This window comes from Mesocricetus auratus, unplaced genomic scaffold (genome assembly GCF_017639785.1).
Source record: "Mesocricetus auratus isolate SY011 unplaced genomic scaffold, BCM_Maur_2.0 Super-Scaffold_100013, whole genome shotgun sequence".
Lineage (NCBI taxonomy): Eukaryota > Metazoa > Chordata > Mammalia > Rodentia > Cricetidae > Mesocricetus > Mesocricetus auratus.
This window is the reverse complement of record NW_024429196.1, coordinates 38,473,579-38,494,334: the sequence shown is the minus strand read 5'-3', so window position 1 is coordinate 38,494,334 and position 20,756 is coordinate 38,473,579. Positions and strand designations below refer to the sequence as shown.

At 38.7% G+C, this 20,756-nt stretch overlaps 1 protein-coding gene across 6 annotated transcripts in view; it reads right to left on the bottom strand.

The window, feature by feature from the left end:
- Nucleotides 1-20,756, bottom strand: part of Arid4b (AT-rich interaction domain 4B) — a 123,258-nt gene that overhangs the window by 1,837 nt on the left and 100,665 nt on the right. For 4 of the 6 annotated variants that reach the window (XM_005071794.4, XM_013114666.3, XM_005071795.4 and 1 more), the window contains 6 exons: nt 17,098-17,182; nt 14,527-14,725; nt 10,877-12,085; nt 7,548-7,661; nt 5,177-5,392; nt 3,653-3,799 (listed from right to left, as the gene is read on the bottom strand). In XM_005071794.4, coding sequence (XP_005071851.1) covers nt 3,653-3,799; nt 5,177-5,392; nt 7,548-7,661; nt 10,877-12,085; nt 14,527-14,725; nt 17,098-17,182 — 1,970 coding nt within the window. Of the gene's footprint in view, nt 1-3,652; nt 3,800-5,176; nt 6,844-7,547; nt 7,662-10,381; nt 10,496-10,876; nt 12,086-14,526; nt 14,726-17,097; nt 17,183-20,756 lie in introns of those variants that run through there. The other 2 variants (XM_040755617.1, XR_002383075.2) reach the window with 2 other exon arrangements.

The window sequence follows — 20,756 nt, the reverse complement described above, 5'->3', positions numbered from 1 at the left end:
ATGCTCTCCAAATTCACCTTATAAGAGCCATCCATGCTCACAGTACCACAGTCTAAAGAAAGGGAAAGCCAGTGCATCTTAAGCAGCAAGCCACTGCTCAACAGAGACATCTTGTATAGAGCACATAGGGTACAGTGGTACCGCAGTGGCAAAGTACTTGCCTGGATTAAAAGCCCCTTGGTTCTTTCCCTAGCCCCGTCAAAGAAAGAAGAAAATCAAGGGAGAGTGGGAGGAGAGGAGCTAGGTACCCACACTGCACAATATGCAAGCATAACTCTGTCCACCTTTAGGGTACAGCCCCAAGATCATCTTCCGGGTTCAGATTGGACACTATAGGATGCAAAAGGAACTTAGGGAATCTGAGAGTGAACAAACTCCCTCACGTTGTGCTGTTCCAAGCAAGTCTCTCTATTCTTCTGTCCTAATTCTAATTCCTCCTAGCTTCTTCTCCTCTAGCCTCAAAATTCTCTTCTTACAGGAGACTTGAACCAATGAAAAAAATTACAAGTTACTTCTCATTGGTCAAAAGCACACTCCTAGGGTAAGCAATAAGGAGCCAAGCCTTTTACCATGGCAAAACAAGGTTGCAAGGTTTCAGGAGTAAGACTGTGATCAGAGCCTGATGGCACAGTGCCCAGTGACAAACTTGAGACATAGGTCTTTTTTTTTTTTTTGGTTTTTACGAGACAGGGTTTCTCTGTATTGTTTGGGAGGCTATCAGTCCAGCCCGGCCTCGAACTCACAGAGACCCGCCTGCCTCTGCCTCCGGAGTGCTGGGATTAAAGGCAAGACATAGGTCTTTTGACAGCTAGATTCAGCAATCGAAGAACTGGCAAGCTTTTCTTAGGGTGCTTTGTGTAGTAACCTTGGTTAGACACCTGTGACTCTGACTTTGTGCATAGTTGTAAAGTTTTAAATTTGTGATCTATTTACAAAAGCCTTTAGTCTAGTTTGCACTTACTTTGAGGTAAAAGTGAGCTAATTGTACGCAGTTAGTCTGAGCAAAAGAAACAAAGTAGGCTTATAAGTGTCTATAATCCTTGTGGGACAATATATCTAGTTATGAAACATATCCTAGTATATTTCTATGTATCAAAATTATACAGGTAAATGAAAAGTAACCTTCCTGAACACCCACAGATATATATGTCAGTAGATGAAGATGTAATCATGAGATTACTTAAACACATCACATGAGATTATACACTACAATGGAGGTACTGGGGAGACACCCAAGCTGCTTTAGAAAAAGTGAGCAACAGTTTCCAGAGTCAATGGTCCTGCATGCCTTGCCTGGGCAGGATTAACCTCCATCAGAGTAGTTGTCACCTGCTGCAACTCACATGGTCTCTGACATTTCTGTCTTTCCTATAAATACATATGGTGCTAAGAAAGGAGAGGCTAAGACATCATAGATGGCTTAGCAGACATAAATTGCTTGTCTCTGTGGCCTAACAACCTGAGTTGAACTCCCAGAACCTACATGAAAGTGGATGGGAAAAATGACTCCATTATGTTTCCTCTTGACTTCCACATACACTCATACAATAAATGATTTTGTTTCAAAGTTTAAAACAAATGAGAGGCTAAACTGGAAAGCTTACCAACCTCACTACCTCCCTCAGTTTACAAAATATATGCATTGTTTCCCTCAAGGGAATTCTTTCAATAGTATCAATGAATGAAATGGAATATTTTAAAAGTGTGTGAAGCCTGGGTCAATCTGAATTTGACCTCTGGGCTCCATAAGGTGGAAAGAACTGACTTTCAAAAGTTGTCATTTGACCTCTAGATGCACATTATGGCACACTGACACACACACACACACACACACACACACAATGTAAAAACAAATTTTTGTTCCATATATGGGCATAAGTTGGAGACATAAATCTATTACTAGAATTCTCTTATTTGCCCAGTGCTCCCCCTCTACTGTCCCTAGTTGTTCATATTCTTTAAAACTTTAGATGGGAAAATATTGCCACATGGCCTAATCTTTTATAAAGACAACTGTAATGGAACATAACCACACACTATAGAGACTATGTGGTCCTCAGAAAACCACACACACATTTAAGAGACTATACAGTCCTCAGACAGTCACCATCTCTATAGAGATAACACCCACCTCCCATGTTCTGAAAGAATTTCATCTCTAGAATCTCAAAATGGGAATTTAAATTTCCTAGATTTAGCAGCACTTATTAAAACACAGGTAGGAGAAGGGGAAGAAGCTCAGTCACTGAAGTGATTACTAGGACCTCAGTTCCATCTCTAGAACCTATATAAAAAAGCAGAGGTTGGTGGCCCGCCAGATTAGCCTATGAGCAAGGCCTGGGTCAATGAGAGATGTTGTCTTAAAAATAAGGTATCTGGCCGGGCGATGGTGGTGCGCGCCTTTAATCCCAGCACTCGGGAGGCAGAGGCAGGCGGATCTCTGTTGTGAGTTCGAGGCCGGGCTGGACCGATAGCCTCCCAAACAATACAGAGAAACCCTGTCTCGTAAAAACCAAACAAACAAAAAAAAAAAGAAAAAAAATAAGGTATCTGAGGTTGTCCTGTGGCCTCCACACACATGCACATACACACAAACACAAGCACAGGTGGAAGGAAAGTGCAAGATAGTGCAATTTTGTACAGTATCCTGTCTCTTGCCTTTGCTTTGGTTTAGACTGAGACAGGGTTTCATGTATGCATGTATGTGTGTATGTATGTATGTACATTTATTCCTGGCTAACCTGAACTTCACTATGTACAGCAAACTGACAATGAATTTGCAAACACAGTCTTGTCCCTGCCTCTCAAGTGCTAGAGCTGCAGTATGTGCCAACAATAAAGTGTAAGGTCATGTTCCATTCATATCAGCATATATGACTCTATTTCTTTTTCTTTTCAAACAGTATTACACTATACTTACGAACAATAACTTCCTTTATTTCCAAGCTTTCGTTGTTACCAACAATGTAGTATTTTGTACAACAGGGTCTCCAGCAGGCTAGCCCCAAACCTATCATGTAGCCAAGGATAGTCTTAAGGTCATTAACTCTCTTATTTCTATTTTACCTTACAAGTGCTGGGATTATAAGTGTGTGCCACCAGAAGAGTGATGACGTCAACAATACTATACTATATAATTCAGAATATCTAAAAGATGGGATTTTTTAAATATTTTTGTAACAAGAGAAGATAGACAACCTAGAAAATCTGAAGTAAGTACTACATGAATATGGATATACTGAAACACCATACTGTGCCCATAAAATGTATAAATGTGTGTGTCAAAGTATTATTTAAAATAAAGTTGCTACAATAATACCTGGCACAAACGAAATGCACAACATAGGATTTGTTGAATGAGCATGTACAAATAAAAAGACCTTACGATCTATGCATTATGCTAAACTTTTTGTACACAGAATCTAGCTATGTGGTCCAAGCTGACCTGTCCTCCCACTCTTGCTGTCTGCTTCCTTAATGCTAGTACAATAGCCATTTGCCATTCAGTGAAGGCCCTAACCTCCTTATCTTCCTACAGAGTGAGGGTGTACTGTGAGCTTCACGTGAGTGGGCACTATGCTTTATATCAGATGAGGCTGAGAATTTGTCTAAACCCTTCCTCAACAGCAGTGTTTAAAGAAAAAGTACTTACTTTCTCTCTCTTTCTTCTTTAAACGTTTTCTCCTTCTATCAATGGAAGCTACTTCAGATTTTAATGACAGATAATGCTTTCTGATTTCTTGCAATTTTTCTTGAAGAACTGAGATGCGTTCCGCACTTGTCATACTTTCCAGATCCGCTGTCAATTTAAAATATTCATTAATATGCATTTTGTAAGTGAAAGTTAAAAAAAAAAACAAAACCGATATGGTTATAAAGTCAAAAATAAATTACAAGAAACAATTTCTGGGTGTGATGATCATACCTGTGATACCAAATAAACTATCAAAAACAAAGACATCAAAAAATTTGATTCCTAAATTACTGTACTACCAAATAAATGCATAACATGGGATTTGTTGAATGAGCATGTAGAAACCAAAAGACCTTATGATCTATGCATTATGCTAAAATTCTTCTTTTGGGCAGACAGGGTCTTGCTATGTAGCCCAAGCTGACTTGGACTCCTGCTCTTGCTGTCTCTGCCTTATACATTTGCCACTATACCCACTACTATTTGCTCTGTTTTCTAGTCATAAAGAGTAACACTATAGCGTATCCATTAAAAAAAAAATAGATAATGTAGCCTGGCTATATCTGGTGTAAGGCATGGTAGAACACACCTTTAATCCCAACACCAGATCAACCTGGTCTCTACAGTCAGTTCCAGAGCTCCAAAGGCTATATAATCGATCCTATCTCAAACAACGACAAAAGAACAAAAAACAGTTATGATGGCACAACCTTGAAACTCCAGCCATCAGGCAAACAAGGCAAGGGGATTGCCTGAGTTTGAAAGCAATCTGATATACACACTGAGTATGATGGCAGACAGGCTCTATAGCAAGATCTCATCTCAAAAAGCAAATTCACATTTACAAGTATTATACAAAGACACCAGAAGGTTAAAACTACATTTTGGAGGGGAAGGGAAAGGAAGGGAGACAGGGCCTCACCCTGTAACCCAAGATGTTCTCAAACTCTCAATCCTCCAGTCTCAGATTCCTAAGCTCTGGGATTATAGGTGTGTGTCCCTATGCCCAGCTCCCATACTGTTTCTTTAAAAAACAAAAGAAAAATATTTATTTTTATCATTTTAAATTATTGTTTTAATTGTGTATGTGTGTGGTCTATGTATGCAGGTGCCCTAAGAGGCCAAAGGTATCAGAATCCCCTATCCCCGCCCAGAGTTACAGGCAGTTGCAAGCTGCCTGATGTGGGTGCCAGGAATTGAACCATTGTCCTTCAGAACACTATTAAGTTTTTAACCAGTAAGTCATTCCTCCAGCACCCCCACACTGTTTCCAAGCAGATTACCAACCTCACATGTACTCAGTGCTGGTCAGTGTCTTAATATTTTCTTTTAGCAATTTGTTTGTTCCAATGAGGATCCTAGTTAAGGTCTATACTATGCCACTGTCAGGTGTCTCAGGCTCAGTGTAGCTTTGTTTTTCCAGGACTGGCATCAGGAGGAACTAAGAAAATGCCTACAGCCTAAACCATATATGTCACTTACACATCTGAAAACTCCACTTGTACACTTTGGGAAGCCGGTTACTAGACTCCTTGAGATCAGGGTCTTTATCCCCGTTCTTGCCACACTTTCCTGGAGACTGCATCCTTGCAGGAGACTTGCTATTGTGGGACTTCATTCCAGTGGAGACTGACTTGACTGCCTGAGTCTTATTCACACTTTCACCAGCTGAAAGTTCTTCACTGTCACTACTGTTTGCTGAAAGAGAAAAAAAACCATCAGTAAACAAAAGTTGGCCAATCTATCATCAACTTAAGAGGATAACTCTTAAATTCACCACTTGAATTTTCCACTACAGTAAACAATCTACCTACAAAACCTAGAAAATCAGTGTGGAAAATTAGTTCCTAGGTTCAGCCCTCAGCACTGGAAAAATAAAACCTAGAAAAATCACATGCAAATGCAGACATATCTCAGCCAAGGGAAACAAAAGCCAAAGTCTTCCATCAAGATTGCCAATAAATATGAACTTATTCACTGATCTTCCATTCTGCTAGTTTCACTATAAAATACAGTGAGCCAGTATCTAGATGCTCCCACATATCCATCCACAGATGCTTCATTCAATCATAGTCTTCCCTAACTAAAGAGTTTTTTACTCTGTTGGAATATGGTGTTTCTTGTAGGAACTTCTTCACTCTAGGACTTTATTTGTGCACAGCAAAATGTACCAATTCTGCTGCCATAGTGGTACACAATCACCATTATCACTCAAGAATTCCTTGGGAAACTATTCTGACATGGGTAATGTATTCCTTAATCTTCTCACACAATAGCTTGTTTCCTAAAATTCATCACCATGATCTCTGTGGTCAACATATTGCAGAGTTTATCAAATTTGCTAATTAAGCTTCAGACCTAGAACGGATGAACTTATCCCTGACCACTTGTCACATGACAGGAGTAGTTTGTTTAGCTGAGCATGTCTTCTTTCAGGATACAAAATACCACATTAGATCCCATTACAATGATTGCATGAAGACATGCTCAGAGAATGGGTAATGTAAATTTACCAGGACTGAAGCCAGATACTCAAAGTTACCACCAACTGCTCTAAATGGATTAATATATTGACTCTTTAAAGATGAGCCTTTGTGGAAATGACATTAAAATGGTAACATGTTGAAGACAAAAGCATTACGGTGTAAGAAAAACATATTTTAACTATTCTATTACTGTTACCAAGTAATCTAGAACCAATTAGGCATACATTGATGGATTATTCTTTAACAGCACTCAAGTGGGGGCTCTGAAGGTGTCAAAAATGTTCCAAACTGTAAAGGTACACTTCTTCCCTTGAAAGTAAACAACCTCTGCCACTTCTATACACATCTTAATGAATCTTTCCCAGTCCCAACTGCCACTCTGGAACCATAGCAACTCCAAGCTAAGTCACCCAAGGCTTGGCCCCTTTGTGTGCTGTGGCCTGCCTCAGCCTGCCTGACACGGCCTTGCTGAGCACAGCCACCCGGGGCCCCGAAGGATGCCATATTCACCGCCTGGAAGTCATATGGGCTCAGCAGAAGCTCGGGGAGCTGACCGCGTAACCCTTTTCTGCACTGCAGTGCAGCCAAGGCCGCTGCTAGCAAAGGTCAGGCAGTGGAGGTGGCAGGAGTCTCGGAGGAGCAGCAGGGGTCAGTGTGGGGCACCTGAAAAAAAATTCTTTACATATTTTCCACTTCTTACTTTGTCTACAAAAATAATAAATAAAGATCAAATGCACAGTCCTCAGAAGAAGCAAAGCATTATACTCTCCAGGCCAATGAACAGTACCTGCCAGTCTTAGAGCACTCTTAGCAAAATCATTGCTTGTGATTGCTTTCAAGTAGTATGGCTTGGGGACCAAAGGGTAACTGTATAGACTGCAACTGTGCCTATGACACTTATCTTTGCCTGCTGTTTTGAAGAATTACAAAACAATCCACTGCCTTGTAACCAAAGTACACATAGAACATGTAGACACTGAACATGACGGTAACTGAGCCATGTCTACATGATCACTCACCAGCAATACCATTAAGAGCAATTTGTTGAATCCTAGACTTTACCCACGATCAGAAAACTGTTGTGTGACTTTTAGTTGTTTGAGGCAGGGTCACAAGTAGTCCAGGCTGACTTTGAATTGGCTATGTAGGACAGAATGATCTTGAACTCCTGATTCCTCTGCCTCTACCTCCCAAACACTGGCATTATAGGCGTGCACCACCTGTCCAGCCTCTGTGATGTTCTTTAAGGTTATGAGGGGAAAAAAATCAAAATATAAAATTATCCCATAACCAAATAACCTTTTAATGGAGGGGGAGTCAACTATTATTTTTATATCTGAAAGCTTCGAAGCAAATTTCACACTTACTGCCTTTCCCCTTCTTTTTGTTGTTCACCACGGTGGCTTTATGGCTTCTCTTCTGCTTTTTTGATGAACTTCCTCCTCCCTGAGCGTCTTTCACTCTTTTCTGACCTGTACAGGCTGTGATGAGAAATAAATTAAGTAACACAGAATAGAATCTCACTTTTATTCTGGTGGGAATGGGGACGGAACCTAGGGCTTCACAGATGCTAGGGCACTGCTCTACAACTAAGCTGTACAACCAATCCAGTAACACAAAACAGAATCAGACATTTCTTAGCTGACTATTTAAATATTTTAGAAAGCAATCCCCAAACTATAAATTTTTATAAGATTTATATAAACTATCATAGGAAATATTCCCACATTTTAATTAACTGTCATTACTGAAGCTCAGTTACCCCTTAAAAATTAAGGGCTTCTTTAAGAAAGACAAGGTGCATTCTTCTTAGGAAAATCAAGACTGAAAATGCTGTCAGCACAGTTTATGGGTCTAGTAACTTAAACCTAAGAATATGCTGAAATTTGTTAAAATTCAATAAAACTAAAGTATTAAAGTTCTGTTACAAAACGAAGTGTTAGAAACGTAAACTAATTTTGAATGATGCAATAGGAGAGAAAGGAAGAAAGGAAATCACGTAGGCTTAGACTGGTCTCCAATTTCCTATATAATTGAAGATTACGTCAAATTCCTGGTTTTGCCTCCACCTCCCCAGTGCTGCAATTACAGACCTTAAACATGGCAGTAATTCATGCTTGTTTTATGTGAATTTACTTCTAGGGCACTGGCAAGCTAATATGCATACAACTTACAAACTGATTTTTTGGTTGAAATGACCTGTCCTTTCTTGAACTAGCTCACATGTTTATCTTGAACAAGAACTTCTTCCCTGATGCTGCAGGTTCACAAATTCACCGCTACTTGTGAGGTCTTTAGCCTGTGTTAAGCTTCTATGTCTTTTGAATTACACACAACCTCTTACACTACCTAAAATAAGTTTTTTAAAGCACAGAGACTAAAGAGGTATACCCACTTGCTTCCAATTTCTAAGATTACATCATATAAATTATTCTTATACTATGCCAGTCAAAAGTGTTTCTTGCTACCTGTGTTACCAATTGTGAAATTAATATGCAGTTTACAAGACACAGTTTCCTTGGCTATTCACTGTATGGAACTTCGCATTTTTTACTGAATATTTTAATTAAAATGAGGTTTATGATAGGTGTGTAAGAGTTTACTGAGATATGAATTCCAAAAAACAACCTTAATAGTGCCTTGATTTCATAAAGCAGATGGTCTAAAGTTTCATACTTTTTTAAAAATAAAATTTATTTTCAGTTATATGTGTGAGTATGAGCATGTGAATGGAGGTGCCCATGGAGGCCAGAAGATGGAAGGGAGTCAAATCCCCTGGAACTGGAGTTACATACATGAGGTGGTAAGCCACATGACGTGGGTGCTGGGAACTGAATTCTGGTCCTCTGCAAAAGCAGTATGCACTCTTAACCACTAAGCTATCTCTCCAGCCACAGCACTTTAAAAAAAAAGAAAAATGGGGTTGGAGTGATGGCTCTGTGGTTAAGAGCACACACCATTCTTGTAGAGGATCTGAGTTCGATTACTAGCATCCATACCTGGCTGCTCACAACTGCCTGTAACTCCAGCTTCAGAGGATCTGACATCTCTGTCCTCTCCACTCACATGCCCACATATACAAGTACATATAAATAATACAAACATTAAAAAAGTGTGTACGTATGTATGTTAAGAGGACATCTTTGTGAGTTGATTCACTTTTTCAACCAAGTGGGTTCTAGGGTTCCTAATCATCAGGCTTGGTGATAAGTGCCCTTTTACCACAGAATTTCTTGCCAGTCCAAGTTCCATATTTTACCCTCCAAGACAAAGTTTCTCTATGTAGCACAGGCTGTCCTGGAAGTTGTTCTGTAGATCATGCTAGCCTCGAAACTCTGAGATATGCCTGCCTCTACCCTACTGATTGCTGGGATTAAAGGTGTGCGCCACCACCTGGCTCTATACTCCTAATCTAATCAAGTTTAATATTCAAAAGGGCAGCACTGACTGAATCTCAGTAGAGAATACATCAAACTCTTTCTGGTTGATTTTACTTTTTTTCTTAAGAGATGAAGACCACAAAGAGGATATAATCTCTCAAGAGCTGAAATTCTAATACAAAACTGTTGAAGGTCTGATATTCTTTTTCTTTGAAGATACCTTTCTTCATGAATATGTAATATAACCCCATGACATAGCATAGCTAGAACTGTAAATCCCCAATAACTACAACTTCTAGTTTTACTAATGATTTACTGAATATTTTTTATTTATTTGAGAAAGGTTCTCCCTATGCAGCAACCCTGGCCAGGAAATCACTGTGTAGCCCAGGTTGGCCTTGAACACTAGAGCCTCCTTCCTCAGACTCCCAAGTGCTGGGATTACAACATAGATAGGTTACCGTATCTCTTTATGGTTAACTAAGACCCTCTAAGTACTACACTTCCCTCTGCTACTCAAAACACATGCCCTCCGTTTTTCTATCTTTACACTGGGTATGTACATTACAAAACCAAGGGCTGGCCTTAAGCACACTGATTTAAGGCACCTGATCAAAGCAGCTTATAAGAAAAATGATGGCAGAGTACAATTATGGTGCTATGAGGAGGCATTAATACGTTAACAAAATACTGATTTGATTTTCCACTTTGAACAACTTTGAGGAAAATCAAGAACATTACTGTATTGTTAACATACACATTGGTCCTTCAATTTGGAAGCTATACATCTAATAAAGCATCAAATTCCTTTACAAACTCACACAAGTAAGTCAGGCTTGCAAATCAGTTTGACACGGTTGTCTGAGGGAAGCAGTGCCTGGACAGTTGGTTGCTCCAAACCCCTATTTACAGTATTTGGTTAAGGGTGGAGGGGTCTGTCAACAAATCAAAATGTTTGTGAGAGACTGCACGTTATAACTGCAAATACAGTGTTATAGAAATACAGTTAAGTGACTCATATATATAGTCAACCAACATATAGAATGAATTTCATTAGCTTTAGCTCTGGACCTACATGCAAGCTATAGCATGTGGTCTCAAATCCACTTGAAATGTTATTGATGGTTCAGGAAAAGGACATTAAAGGCTCTCAAATGCATCGCATTATCATTATTTAAATTACCTTCCTACTGTCCATTTTCACTGTGTTCATACAAGCACACCACTTAACCAACTCACATTAAAAGACACAGTGCAACTACCAAGGCATTAAGGGGGAATCCTACAAGTGGTCAGCATGTACTTTTCAACCTCACCTTTTTCTGGGTGTTCTGGTTCTGGTTGATTGCTACTGCTGGAGCTCACACTTGCATCGAAGCCTGCTGGTGAGCTATTTCCCTCCGACTGGAGGTCCTGAAGCTCCCCCACAACACTGTCCACCTCAATTGTGCTGTCAGTTTCACTCTTGATGCTTCGAACCTCCTCCTGGTTTGGAGCCAGGGGCTCTGACACTGTGACAGAAGACTGTTGCTGACTAGCTTCTGTCACAGTGACTGATGAAGGCGACTCCGGTGTAGTAGGTGGGGTATTAAGCACGGAATTACTGCCACTGCTTGGAAATTCTGTTTTTCTGTCACTAGCCTCTAGGGGTTTTTCTTCAACTGATTTATTGTCCACACTGGCTGGCAGTGGCTTCTCTAGCTCTACGATGGGTGAACAACTCTCCTCTTCTGTCACAGTCTGCAGTGACTCCTCTACTGCCCCCTCATCTGGGGCAGGATGGGGTGGAGAAGCTGCAGCCTCAGTGTCAGAGTCAGAGAAAAGCTCTTTTAGTGTTTTCTTGGGCCACTGTCCCTGAATACTTGACCAGACGTCTTTTCTATCTTTAGCCCTGCTGTTCTGAAGTCTCTCATCAGAGTTATTTAGAAGTTTTATCCTTTTTTCTGCTACTTCTGAAAATCCTGAATAGAAACTAGTTGTCCGTAGAGATTTTCTCTTTTCCTCCAAGCCATTATATTTCTTGGTTGGTGTCATCTTTGCTTTGGACTTTTCTTCTTCATCTTCATCTGAGGAGCTATTACTACTGTTTTCAGTGCAAAGTGGCTCTTTGCTCTTGGTTCTGTCTTCCTTCTTTCCAGGGGATCCGGTCTGCAAACATTCTTCTGTATTGCAATATCGTCTTTTTCCTCGTTTTGTTTGTGGCTTTAAAGATTTATCTGTTGTGTCTTTCTTAACATCCTTTCTCTTTTTTGTGATTTCATCATCTTCTTCAAAATCAGTATCTTCCGATATTCCTTCCACATCTTTTCTTAATCTTTCTGGAGATTTTGTTTTAGTTATTACCAAATCAGTGTGGGCTTTGTTTTCTTCTAGCAAAGATGGACTACTCTGTTCCTCTTTTGAAATAAGCTCGTTTCTGGTGTGGGTCAAATGGTCTACCTTTGATTCGTCTCTGCCACTGTTGTCTATGTCCTGAGCACCCCTCTCATCTTCCTGCTCACTTTCTTCAGCAGAACTTTCAGAAGCTAAAAAATAAGAGGGTGGGGGGTAATAATAAGCCTAGTAAGACTATTGTTTATGTCTGCCTCAAACAAAGAAAAATGCAAAGAAAAACTTCCATCCTAGGTGCTGTGGTTTAAATGTCTTCTTAAAACCAAAGCTGAAACTTAACTGACACTATGACAATACTGGCAAGTGGGAACTTTAAGAAGTGCAGAAGTCATGAACAGACTGATGTCCTTTTCACATTAGTGGAATAGCTATTGCATGAGTTACCACTGTTGTGATGCTCTCTCTCACCACAACGCAAGAAATAAAAATCCCTTTCTTTTTTGAGTTTTATTCAGGCTGTATGTAGCATTGGTAGACTAGTGAAAAACAGACTAAAACAAACAAACAAAACAGTAACTATAATAAAAACTTCTCCAAGTGAATGAAACTAATATACAGAAAATTTCTAAAGAAATTTGCCATTTTCCTGTACTTGCTCTTAAAAGTACTAGAAAACACTGTCATCAAAATGAGAATATGGAGAACTACAGAGATGGCTCAGCAATTAAAGGTATTTGTTGATTTTGCAAAGGACCTAAGTCCCCAGCATCTACACGGTGGCTCAAAACCATCTCTATTATTATTTCCTAGAGATCCAACCCATGTTTTGACCTCTGTGGGCACCAGGTACTTGGTACAAATACATACACGCAGGCAAAACACACATACACATAAAATAAATACATCTCTGAAAGTATTTTTACTGAGAATTCAGGACAAGGAAATCCTCAATTTAGCCCCTCCCAAAAAAAGATCAAAACCTTTATTAGAGAAGAGCTCTTGAATCATCTTTCTATCCAGTAAAGTAAAAAACAGCATCTAATTCTTCCTCGAGATTGCCTCCCATTCCCAATATTGGGGGAGGGGGGTGGGGGGAGGAGAGGGACGAGACTATGTACTCCTGGTTGTCTTGGAACTCACTATATAGACTAGGCTGGCGTCAACCTTGCAAGAGACCCACTTCCTCTGACTTCAAGCCATCTAATCATTCTAGAATGACCCACCTGCCCAAAGAAGGTATTATAACAAATAATGAAGCACACTCTGAAATCAATATAACCTAGAGAATCTACTCAGACAAGTCTCTGTGTAGCTTTAGCTGGCCAGGAACTCTTTCAAGAGATCTGCCTGCCTCTGTCTCCTGAGTGCTGGAATTACAGGTGTGCACTACATTTGACCCAAACAGCATTAAAGGCAACCTCAACCTAAGCTTTCTCACAAACTGAGGCTTACATTAAATGTTCACGATTGTTTTTAAAGGAAGCAATATCTTATTTAAGAGTATATCCATAAATAATTAAATCCTACTTTAAAAAAAATGTTACATAAAGTTAAGGTAGTAATAACTCCTGAGAGGCACACCTAATTAACTGCTACCTGCTCATGACTGAACTGTCTAACTCTTGTTCTTTAAACTACATTTTTTTCATATAGTAGTCTACATGTCAGATACATTAGAAAACATTTAAAGCAAACTTTACAATAGTATACAGCAGCAGGTTTACATAATAAATCCATATACAGTCTTCTGAAATAAGGGGAAAATCTAATTTCTATTATAGTCAAAATTAATAAAAACCAAAACTCAAGTTATGAGCAGTTTAAAATACTTTTCAGGAAAGGAATTAATTTACTTTGTAGATCAGATCCCTATTCCAATATATTTTTATGCCAGATTTAATAATCGCCAATTCTCAAAGCTTTTTTATTATAATTTATTATTTTGTATGGATGTTTAGTCTGCATGTATGTGTGTGTGAGCACACCAAACGTATGCCTGACACCCATAGAATTCAGAAGAGCACGACAGATCCCCTCCATTCTGCAGCTAGATGGTTAATGAGGCGCCATGTGGTGCTGGGAACTGAACTCAGGACTATGCAAGAGCAACAAGTGCTTTTAACCACCAAGTCATCTCTCCAGCCCAGTTCTCTGCTTTTATTATTTGTTTCACTATTACCATGTGTGCTAACCATAGCAGCATCATAAAAAGAACAAACAAGCAGACGAGTTCTTCACAAATAACTTTCAGAATTGCTTTATCGTCTTAATACACAGTACAACCTGTGTTTTAGACAGTATCAGAAAAGGACAGTGTTTGACAAAAACTAAAGAAACCCAGCATTGGAGGTGCCCAACTAATAACACACACAGCAAATTCTGGTCAAAAACCCAAACTGATGCACAGAACTACTTTTATAGAATTTAACTTTTGAATTTTTTTCTAGGTGGTGGGGGGGGTAGGTGAATTTCTTTTTGACACAGACTTGATATATTGCTCAGGTTAGTCTCAACTCTCAATCCTCCTGCCTCAGCTCTGAGTACTAGAATTACAGTCATACACAACCACACTCAGATATATTTAAATACTTATAGAAATTAAAATCAAATACTTGCATGCAACAGTTATGTTTACCTTGTAGTCCATTAAGAATGGAAGTAATTTCTATAGATTTAATATGAGCTGTATCGGAGTTTTTGGCATCAGCAAGGTCTAGTTTTGAACCCATCTCAGGAGACGGATTTGGCTGAAACGGTGGTTTTGACAAGCGTCGAAGTTTACAGTTCTTTGGAGAGTATTTTTCATCTTTGTCTTTTTCTTTGTCTAATTTATTCTAGATTAAGAAGTAAAGCATTAGATATTGGCTACAATGTATCATGAACAACTTATTAGTAACAATATTCATTCTATTTTAAAGAAACATCAAATATTTATTATTATTAAATGTTTAACTGAAAAAGAATACCAGGAAATATAAAAAGAAAAACTTCAAAATAACCAGGTTTATTTTAGGTTATTCATGAAAACACTGAGACGAAAAAAATTGTTCTGTATTTACAATCTTACAGTAGGGATCAAATTAGACAGATGATTAAGACTAGCAAGTGAGTATTGCTAATAATGGTTATAAATTCTTGAAAATTAAATAATAGAGCCAAATTTAACATTTACAAAATTAAAAACTCAATTTCAACACTCTTATATTAAAATTGAACATTCTCACTGTAAAGTACAAACTGGGAATTGCCAAGTTCTGTGCTTTGAAATTTACAGGAGAAATTACACATTGACTTGCTGTGAAGTGAGCTCAGAGGCAGCCTTCCTACCTCACTCAAAAGCTGATACTTTCTATGCTCAGTTAAGAAACAAACGAGTCAAGGCTAAGGTATTTCCTATAAACATTTTTTGTTTGTTTGTTTCACAATTTAGGCTCTTCACCAGCGTACCTTAGCAACAACAATTCTTAAGTCCTATTACTTAGACAGACTGAAAACATGAGTGATTATTTTCACAAGTCTCCAGAAGATAGTACATGTGAAAATACTCCCTTAATGTAACAGTTGAAATTTGGGTAGTAGCTGTTCTCCAAGTGGGGTCCTTAGCCAGCAATTTCTGAGAACTTGCTGTAAAGCAGACCCCTAAAAACATGATGAATCAAAATGCTGACAATGGAGCCACACAGCCTGTTTTAATGCGTTCTCCAGGTGACTCTGGTACATGTTTCAATAGTGAGGATCAAAGGACTAGGCCTAACTTTCAGAACATCCTAAAAACAGCAGGTGGACTACCACAGCCTATAATGTCTACTGTTACCCCCATCGTTTTAGCATTTCATGACTTGATCTCAGAAATCAAAATGTACCATGCACACTGAAGACTGAAACAATTCACTTCAGTCCAAGTTCAAATATACTTTTTAGTGATTGTCAAAGGAGTTTCTTCAACAAGGGCTCTCAGAGAAAACTTAAGAAAGGGAGGGAGGAAGGTGCAACACCAAAGAGTAAATACATAATAAACCTTAAAAAAAAAACTCAAGCCTCTTTTCTTATGACCAAGAATTTTAACATGTTTAGTTTAGTACCAAGCAGTGAACAGACAGACATTCAGAGAACATCTACTGAGCAATGCTATTCCAAAACTTGCTTTGTATAAACATTTAACAAATGTTCTTCCAGTTACTAAAAACAATGCGAAAGCCGGGTGTTGGTGGTGCACGCCTTTAATCCCAGCACTCCGAAGGCAGAGGCAGGAGGATCTCTGTGAATTCGAGACCAGCCTGGGCTATAAGAGCTAGTTCCAGGACAGCCTCCAAAGCCACAGAGAAGCCTTGTCTCAAAAAACCAAAACACAATGCTAAATATAGCATGATTTACGTACTTTCCAATAAGGACCAACAAAGAGTGTAAAGGGTTTAAGAAATCCTGAGTTTTAGGTCCTGGATTACTATACTAGAAACTTAGACCCAAATTTACAGTGATAAAAGGATAGTCAACAAGATAAATGCATTCAGCATCTGAGACCACAAGGAGTCTCTAAACAGGAACATAACAGCATTTCATTGGACTAAGAAGACTGAGTTTCAGAGCCACTACTAAGCATGTGAACTACACACAAAGGGTATAGTACCTTTTAAAAAAGATTTAAAAAGGTATTAAAATCATGTTAATGGTCGGGTTTTTTAATAAAATATCTTAAAATATTTATCTCATAATTAGTAACAATGATTCTATCATGTTAGTAATATAATTTTGCATGTGAGAACAAAGATCCTATGCAGTGTGTGGTGAAGAGGGTGCTGAAAACATTTTGACCCAGTAGCCAGTAAGATAAATATGAAGAGATACTCTCCTCTATCTTTAGACATTTCTTCTCCTCACCTTATATCTACATACAACAACTCACACCCCCTACCTGCAATGCATGATGGCTCCTAGTTGGGAACTACAAGAGACAGGAAAGGTTTAAATGGGTAAATTTTGTCATACAGTTTTATACAATGTCCAGACTGAAAAAGCCTCAAAGATCAGTTAGCACTGTTCCTAAAACCTTTCCACAAGGTGACAAAATTACAGCAAAATCTAACATCTGGTAAAAGGGTTTTTCAAGAGAAGATAACATCAGGAGTAGCACAGGCCTTTGCCTTTTTTTTTTTTTTTTTGAAGGAAAATGTATTTAACAATGATGCATGGCAAAATCAAGGCTTACCTTTATTTTCTTCCGATGTTTTATCTTTGGTACATTTTTATCAGCAGGTCTGACTATTTTATCTGCTTTAATCCATTCATCATATCTAAAATGAAAAGAAATGAGCATAAATACGTAAGCTACATGCTTCAGAAAGAACTATGCCACATTCAAATATTGAGTCCTAACATCTTACAATTTCAAAGGCTCTTGGAAATCTCTTAATTCAACCCGGTAGGAGTATGCAATCAGGACATCAAAGAGAGTCAAATTGACTTTCCCAAGGTTAATATAGCTACTGACGGAACCAAACTCTCATAAATCCTCAGGGTTCACACTCTGCTCTACTGAACCAAACAGGTACATGAGAAATTACAATCTTTTCTACATATTTGTTTTACTCCTAAGCAGCAGGCAGGCTTTTTTTTTTTTTCATTCTAGACCTTCCAAGAAAGCATGCTGAAGTTAAGCAACACTGATAGAAAGCCTCCTACTGCAATATTGAGAATGCAAACTAACCCAGGGCAGGGAATGCTGTTGATAAAATACTAAACACCATTCTTCTCCCAACTTTTCTGTGTTCTAAAAATTTACAGACATGGGCTCAATAGAACTGTGATGACTTTTGTTAAACAAGGTACAAAATACTATTGACTACATTAAGTTATTTATACCAAAAAATAATAATTTCTTTTGTAAAAAAATAAGCTAGAAAAAAGCAACATTAGAAATTCAGTCATTCTTTTTATGTTCTAAAATTATACCCATAAAAAGAGAGTAACAATTTGTTATTGCTTGTTTATCTGTATGCACTATTGGAGATTAAAAATTACAGCCTTGCACATACTAGGCAAATGCTCAACCAATGAGCTATGGTTCCAGCCTTCAGTAACATTTAAAACCATGGAACCTGAAAATGAGGCTTAAAATGTTTAAAATAAAATTCATTATTACAAGCATTTACAGAGAAGTAACAAAGGTCCCAAATCAACAACTAAATTAGCAAGATGTGGTAATTCAGGCCTTTGGAGACTAAGGGAAGAGTGTCGGGAGCTCCAGGCCAGTCTGGGTTTCAAAGAGAGACACTAGGCCAGTCTGGGTTTCAAAGAGAGACACTATCTCAAAAATGGACCACGCCTCTAGAGAAGGGAAAAAAAAAAGATAAATTACACAGGTCATCATTTGATTAAATGTGTTTTCATGTTATGACAAATAGAAGGCCTAGAAGTATCTAAAGTAACCCTTAGGCAAGTGTTATACAGGTCACAGTAAAACTACTGACTCAACTCCACATGGGATCACCTAATGGTGGCCATAAAAGAGAAAATGGGGACAGTTATAGGATGCATGCTGGGAACATCTCAATGTCTCTCTTACTAGTCACATGCCATATATGGTTTTGAGGTCCAAATATATAATACTTGGGAAAGCTGTGAATCAAGTATTACTTTTCCTTTGGTACTTATCCTGACATAGTAGCTTTTACAGCACACTTGGCCTGTCACAGCTGATGGGAAAGTCCTGTGTCTATGTCAATAAAGCACTGTTGGCCAATAGGGAAGCAAGATAGGTGGGACTAGGAGTCTAGGAGGATTCTGGAAAATATAGTGAAGAAGCCATCACCATATGAGTCCCGGAAAGGGGACACAAGCCTGTGGTCTAGAAGAGATAAGTCCTTATAAAAATACATATTGGTGATAATGGGTCAATAATTAAGTCAGAGCTAGCCAATGAGAAACGATAACAAATGGCCAACAACTTCATAATTAATATAGTGTTCTGTGTTATTTGGGGGTTCAGACAGCTCGGCAGGGCCCAGGCGGCGACAACACGTTACACATAGCAATATCAAAAATTGCATTATGCTTTAAGAAATCCACTTAGGGACAAAGGATACCTGAATGGTAGAATGTTGGCTTCCAAATCTAACATATCCTAGAGATAATAAAATTTTATAAGAATAAACAGGGCATTGGTTGGACCTAGAGTTTCAGATACACTTGAACCCAGGAGTTCAAGTCCAGCCTGGGAAGCCTATCTCAAGGACCAACAAGATGGCTCAGCAAATAAAAATACTTGACATCCAAGCCTGACAGCCCTAACTGAGTTCAACCTCTAGAACCCACATAAAAATGGAAAGAGAGAACTGACTCTAAAATGTTGTTCTCTAACTTCTACGTGCATATCGTGGGATGCATAGGTATACACATTCGACATACACACTCCCCTCCCAATAATAAATTGAAAATCAGAACAAATCTCAAGCCAACTTGTGAAATGGGAATAACAACATATGCTGTGTGCACTTCAAACACAAAACACATAAACTCCTTTCATACTGTGAATAATCATTTTAATATAAGAGCCTATTTATTTACTTTTGGAGACAGGGCTCTCCTGGAACTTGTTTATAGACAAGGATGGCCTCCAACTCATGTAGATCTGTCTGCTTCTGCCTTCCAGGTGCTAGAACTAAAGGTGTATGCCATCATACCCACTTAAAGCGTTACTTTTTTGTTGTTTTGTTTTTTTGAGACAGGGTTTCTCTGTATAGTCCTAGCTGTCCAGGGACTTGCTCTATAGGTCAGGCTGGCCTCTTGTTTTGCTTTTGAGAAAGTGTTTCAAGTAGTATGAGCTAGTCAGAATTTGCTATCCAGCTGACACTGACCTTGAATGCCTGATGATCCTACTTTTGACTCAGGTGTTAGGATTATAAAAAATTCAAGTATCTTGCCAGGCATTGGTGGTGCATGCTTTTAATCCCAGCACTCAGGTTTCAGAAGCAGGCAGATCTCTGTGAGTTCAAGACCAGCCTGGTCTACAGAGCCAGTGCCAGAATAGGCTCCAAAGCTACACAGAGAACCCCTGCCTTGAAAAAGAAAAAAGAAATTCAAATATCTTAAAACACCACAAAAATTTAAAGCTCCATGTTTTTAAAGGAAGTAGCAAAAATGAAAAAATTTTCAATTGAAAAACAGCTGGATGGTGGTGACACATGCCTTTAATCCTGTCACTTGGGAGACAGAGGCAGGCAGAGCTCTGAGTTCAAGGTCAGCCTGGCCTACTGAGCAATTACCTCAAAGTACATCTTTAAAGAATACTAGAACTGCTGGGTATCATGCTATATACTTTTAATCCCAAGATATGAGAGGAGGCAAAGGTAAGACAATCTCTGTGAGTTTGAGGCCACTCTGATCTACAGATGGAGTTTCACATCAGCTAGGAACTACATAGTGGAACCCTGTCTCAAAAACAAAAAATACTGTATTGTTGGAGCTGACATTAAATCACACCTATGCTCTCTCAAAAAAAAAAAAAAAAAAAAAAAACACCAAGCCAACAGTAACAAGCAAACAAGAAAAAAAGAATATTCTGCAAACAAGAACAGCCTTGTCCTCGTGGCTATCCTGATCATCCCTGTACACGAGGCTCCCCTAGTTAACTATTGCTTTAAGAGTCAACAGCAGGAAGCTGGGAAATAGGTCAGCAGAAAAGAGATCATAGACAGAGTCTGAGGGTGTCTGCACTCACATCCATGAAGAGAATAAAGACAAAAAAGTTATTGTTAAAAAAGAAAAAAGGAATCACATAGGATAACCTCTATTCACAATATTTAAGAAACGGGAGCAAAGTAATTATCCATTAACAGATGGGTAATGAAAATGTGGCCTATATACATA